This window comes from Centruroides sculpturatus, unplaced genomic scaffold, assembly GCF_000671375.1.
Source record: "Centruroides sculpturatus isolate CEXI.00-Female unplaced genomic scaffold, Cexi_2.0 scaffold40, whole genome shotgun sequence".
Lineage (NCBI taxonomy): Eukaryota > Metazoa > Arthropoda > Arachnida > Scorpiones > Buthidae > Centruroides > Centruroides sculpturatus.
In genome coordinates, this window is record NW_019384602.1 from 502,966 (window position 1) to 508,965 (window position 6,000).

General features: G+C 26.6%; 1 protein-coding gene across 1 annotated transcript in view; it reads left to right on the forward strand.

Moving 5' to 3' along the window:
• The window catches only part of LOC111625066 (syndetin-like), a 59,967-nt gene extending 54,441 nt beyond the window's left edge, over positions 1-5,526 (forward strand). Inside the window, exons 12-14 of the mRNA XM_023368096.1 lie at positions 274-454; positions 534-632; positions 5,053-5,526. Coding sequence (XP_023223864.1) covers positions 274-454; positions 534-632; positions 5,053-5,209 — 437 coding nt within the window. The 3' untranslated portion in view covers positions 5,210-5,526. The remainder of the gene's footprint in view (positions 1-273; positions 455-533; positions 633-5,052) is intronic.
• Positions 5,527-6,000: the final 474 nt, after the last annotated feature.

Sequence of the window (6,000 nt, forward strand, 5' to 3'; positions counted from 1 at the left end):
TTGTGAACTACAGAACACAAAACACTTTCTCTGTTATGGAGTTGTCACTTTTATTTATGGTGCTTTCTAAAGACAGCAGATTAAAAAAATGTTTGTATGCAGATAGAGTATATGTCAGAGTTTCATCTACTATCATACTTTTCAGGTAATAATTAACATAATTACAGTAATTTAAAATGATAGTATTCTTTTTGGAAGACACTGTATTTTAAATTTCATATGATGGTAAAATATTTTTGTAGTTTATTATTAAATATAAATTATTCATTTCAGAAATCAATAATTCTCATTTGGAAGCAGAATTTAGTCATAATTATATTAAACAAAAATTGGAATGTGGATTATTGAGAATATGGCAGGATGTTCAGCAAAAAGTGAAAACATACATTTCTTCATGTGATTTATCTTCTTTTAAATTTGATGAATTTATTAAGATTTTGGATATAGTTCGTAGGTTGGTACTGAAATCTTATTATTGTGATAAAATTAATTTTAACAAAAGAAATGATTTTATACTTAATGTTACTTTTTAGATTAATGGATATAGGGGAAGAATTCTGTGAAAGCAAATCTGAAGATCTACAAGAATCATTGAGAAAGCAATCTCTTAATTATTTCAGAAATTATCATAGGTATTAGTAATTTTAATTATTAGAATGTATTNTTCGGATAAATGATGCTCTACTGTATGTTAATTATTACTTGGGAAATATGCAATGTAATCAGTCGATAGAATAACTGTTTAAGTTTCATCTACAATCTGCATTCAAACATGTTTTTGTATACTTGTCTCTAGGAAGTGCTGTAAATGACAGTTTTAAAGTGATCCATTATGACTGATTCCAACTTTGTGAACTACAGAACACAAAACACTTTCTCTGTTATGGAGTTGTCACTTTTATTTATGGTGCTTTCTAAAGACAGCAGATTAAAAAAATGTTTGTATGCAGATAGAGTATATGTCAGAGTTTCATCTACTATCATACTTTTCAGGTAATAATTAACATAATTACAGTAATTTAAAATGATAGTATTCTTTTTGGAAGACACTGTATTTTAAATTTCATATGATGGTAAAATATTTTTGTAGTTTATTATTAAATATAAATTATTCATTTCAGAAATCAATAATTCTCATTTGGAAGCAGAATTTAGTCATAATTATATTAAACAAAAATTGGAATGTGGATTATTGAGAATATGGCAGGATGTTCAGCAAAAAGTGAAAACATACATTTCTTCATGTGATTTATCTTCTTTTAAATTTGATGAATTTATTAAGATTTTGGATATAGTTCGTAGGTTGGTACTGAAATCTTATTATTGTGATAAAATTAATTTTAACAAAAGAAATGATTTTATACTTAATGTTACTTTTTAGATTAATGGATATAGGGGAAGAATTCTGTGAAAGCAAATCTGAAGATCTACAAGAATCATTGAGAAAGCAATCTCTTAATTATTTCAGAAATTATCATAGGTATTAGTAATTTTAATTATTAGAATGTATTGATTTTTTTATTTAGTATATTTAATACTATAAAATAAAATACGCTTTTATAGGTTTTTTAACATTAACTCATTATCTGCTGTACTGTAGATTTTCTATTTAATTTGTTAAAATGTCAAAGAAATGTGTTAAATATCTAATTATTTTAATGCATGTATATAGTTTTTAATTTAGAACCAATAAAAAAATATACTTTATTTTTTATTCTTTGTAAAAGAATACATGGTAATGCCCAATGAGCAAAATGAGAACCCCACATTAATAATGAAAAAGGAATACCCAAATATTAAAATAATAAATTCTAAAAAATTTTTCTTTAAAAAATTCTTTAAGAAAATAACAAGTGACATTCACTTTTTAAAACCAATTTCGATAGAATTAAAAACAGAGATGAACTAGAAATCTATTTAGTATTTCTCACTTTATTTTTCTTTTACCTTTTTTATCTATATATATATATTTCGCTTATCAGCCTCATCAGTGGACGTCAGAAATACCCAAATTAAATAATAAATTATATTTACTTATCTCGTTTTTCTTAACCCACATTCTGAGGTGTATGTATCCAACAGATACATGACTTTTTTTAAATTGAATTTCTCAAAAATAAATAACAGTTGAACTGCAGGCTTTGTAGTATTCATCAACTGATATGTTCTGAAGAGATTCCTACATTGGTTTTCAAGTTTCTGACCCTTTTTCAGAGAAATTTTACAAAAAAACAATATCTTTCTACCACCTGCAATAAATCCTCTTGCATTGTGAGAGTGTTGTACTCTAAATTGTTGCATATTACAATTGCGATTCAGTAAAATAACAATGCAGAATATTTACACTTTACACAGTGCTACATATTCTATTTTTTTCATTCAGTTTCAATGAGCAGATTAATTTCAATTTATTTCAAATAAGTCATTGCAGCTATTTTTGACAATTTTCGCTTTGGTGTTATCACACTGCTTTCTCACAATTAGAGCATGATATTAAATTTAATACTTTTAATTTTGCAACATATAAAATTTATGTTTATTACATAGCAATACCATTTAGTAATTGCGACCCAAACATTTATTTGGTAATTTTATCAATATTTTTTAAATTATTAAAAATAAAATTATAGAATTCATTACTGGCAATACTAGTTGTTAAATCTAAATAAAAATATTTCCTTGAGTGCAAGAAACAATTTGTTAGTCATTTCACCCACAACTGACAGAGAGGGGAGTTTTTGAAAATAAAGTAATAAAACAATTAGCAATTTGTTGTCCTTCACAGTGGGAGACCAGCAGAGTCTATTGCTTTTGCAGGAGAAGAAAAAACAAAGCTACCCTGAAGTTGGAAGATAATACAATTCTGTGAAATTTAACAAATCTGATGTCAATAAGTAGAAGTTGAAATGATTTATAATGAGTTGAAATTTGATAAATTTAGTTTTTTGCATTTACAGATTAAATTAAAAATTCATTTTTTTTAAACCCACAAGTATTTTATACTGTTATCTAACAGTATAAAATACTTGTTATTTCTACACTTTCTCTACTAGATAGTAGAGAGAGTGTAAAAATCAAAGATATAATCATAGTCAAGCATATATATCTGTAAAAATGTAAAATTTGCATTAATTTTCATTGTGTGTCCTGTGGATACACATGCCCCAAGTGACATCACAATACTCTGTGCCCAAAGGACTGATAAATTGTAAAGTTAATATTTTATAATGTTAGTTAAAAAAGTTAAATATAATGTGTGATTTTCATAAAATTAATTACTTAATTAAAAAAATACTTGAAAATAATTTAGCTGGAGATACTAGAACTTTACAGAAAATCTACTTAATATTTTGATTAAACTTCCTTTTCTTTCAATATTTTAAAATAATTTTTTTAAATGAATTATTTTAGCTTGAAGTTTACTTAAAAAGAGAAAGAAATATTAAACTGCATTTTGAAATGTTTATAAAAAAAATAATTCTTAAACATTATTTTTCTTTTTTGTTTTCATTTTAAACAACAATGAAATATAAAACNCTGTACAGACGATAGTAAACTCAACTTACTCGCCTAAACTCTCTGTAGCGTGGCGCTGGATGGCGGAAAGTAGTTCGGCTGCCCGATGAAGTTTTACCGAATTATAGGAGTTTTTTTACCATGTTTGTACGGATACCGTCGCAATTTTTTCGCCATCATATAGGAATCCGAACTATATGAACCCGTGTTATAGGGGGGTCGACTGTATTACATAATATTTGGCACAGAGAGTATCATACTATTTGTCTACAATTATTGTTGTTGAATTTTCTTTACAAACAGTAAAATTGATTCTACAAGGTGGGAAATAAATGCTGGAGGTTGCAAACACAATGCAATTAGAATAATAATAACCAATTTTTTTTTAAAATTTGATTAATATAATTTGCATTCATTATACTTTCATCTTTTTTGAAATAACTTGAGCTAATATCCACATTAACAACGCACAAGACTTTGTTTAATTGTCAGTGTAAATTATAAAGAAGCTCACACTGTTTCCATTTACCATTTTAAAATTTGTAAAGCACCCTATAGAGTTCATTGGAATCACCAATGTTTATTTTTGAACTTTGTGGTTGAGGAAGTGCTGTTTATGATTTTCCCATTGCAAACACTTATTTGTTATTGCTCATGTTTACCCATCTCCATTGATGAAGATTTTGTCCTCCATCATTCACCGATTCCCAAAATTGGGTAAATAATCTTACTTGTTTTCATTGATTTTTCTTAAACTTCTCTTGTTTATATCATTTAGCCTATAGTAAAATTTGGTGTTTTATACGTTGTTTCACTTAGGTTCTTGGAAACTGCAGCTTTATCATTAATCGCTTTAGTTTCCAGCAATTTTTGATATTAATGTAATTAAACATAAAAAATACTTAAAGCCAAAAAAAAGAAAGAAATGTGTTAATTTTGAAGAAAAAGCTTCAAACTTTATTTTCCATTGTCTCGCCTTTCTGTGAAATTTGACACTGATGAGTCATTGTTTACACAGCTGGATGACCTTGAGAACATCTGGTGTTGGATTTCACAGGACATTCTCATAGACGTCTTGGGAGGACAAGGGTTTAAAGTAGGGTGAATACTAGCTGGTCATATAATTATGAATTTTTGAAGTATATATAAAATATCTGTCTGATGTTTATCAGATTTTCAATTTAAAAGCTAGGTAATTATTAAATGAAAACACATGCACACACAAATAATCTTACAGACCATACATATATAATTGTATTTAATATAAAAACTTTTTTTCATAAATATTTTTTTAGTTTTAAATTTTGAATTCAGAATGAAATTAATAAGTTTTTTGAATCAGAAGAAAGAGAGAAATTCTTTTTCTTATTAACACTGCAATTACTTTTCAGTTTATTCTAAAAATGTTAATTAAATGTACTTTTATTTCAATTTGCTTTTTCTTACTTTACTAAAATAGAAATTGATATTTCATTATGATTTGTTTAAATTAATTACAGTACAAGTTTAAATTATAATTTTATCATCATAATATAGGAGTTACCTTGAAGAATTAAGAATGTTTTTAGAAAATGAAAGCTGGGAATTGTGTCCGGTTCGAACAACTTTCAGTATTTTGCATTTACAGGTAAAAATCACTTTATTAAATAAATCAAAAAAATATATATCATACTGCTGCAATTTTGTAATTTGAAGTGATTAATATATATATAAAAACAATTCAGAAAGTTTTTTTTTACACTTTTTGCCATATGGACACAACTTATCTTATATTTGGCCAGGTCCACAATGGGGCAGCCAGATGATGATAGATGAGGCTTGACATATCTGGGATGGATCACTCAGAAAAATTCCTAGAATTACAGGCTGGTGCTTTAACCTACTCAGACATCTGGCTGTTCTAGAAACTGTTTTAAAGGCTATGTCTTTAATAAGACTTTAGTAAAACTGTTTAGATGTCTTTGTTTCTATCATTTGGCTATCACTCAGGCATATTTGAATATATACTAATTCTTAGTTAACAATTTGAGAAAAATATTCAAAAAAAGAAGAAAATAATTAGTAGAATTATCTGTAAAAATTATTGGGAAACAGAAAGATAGGAACTAATGAAATCAGTTTTTCTGAACATTTTGAAGAGCTAACAAGTCTTCAAAATGTTTAAAAGTGAAATGCTGGCTCTCCATTTCACATGATTGTGTTGTCTTCACCTGATGATTCATAGAGCGATGCAATTGCTGCTCTATAGTGCCTATACAATTTTCAAGGAATGGAAAACAACTTGCATTGAATTATGAGAAGTTTTTAAAATGGCAGCAAAACTTTCAACTTAAAATAAAGTTTTATATTTTAAAATTTAATTTATTTAACATTTAAATAGTAATATTTCACCTGACTTACCACTATTTAAAGCCATTTGCTTCCATACTTGTTTTTATCTTTTTGTTTTTATTATTAGGTTCAATTTAGTCATAAAGAATAGGA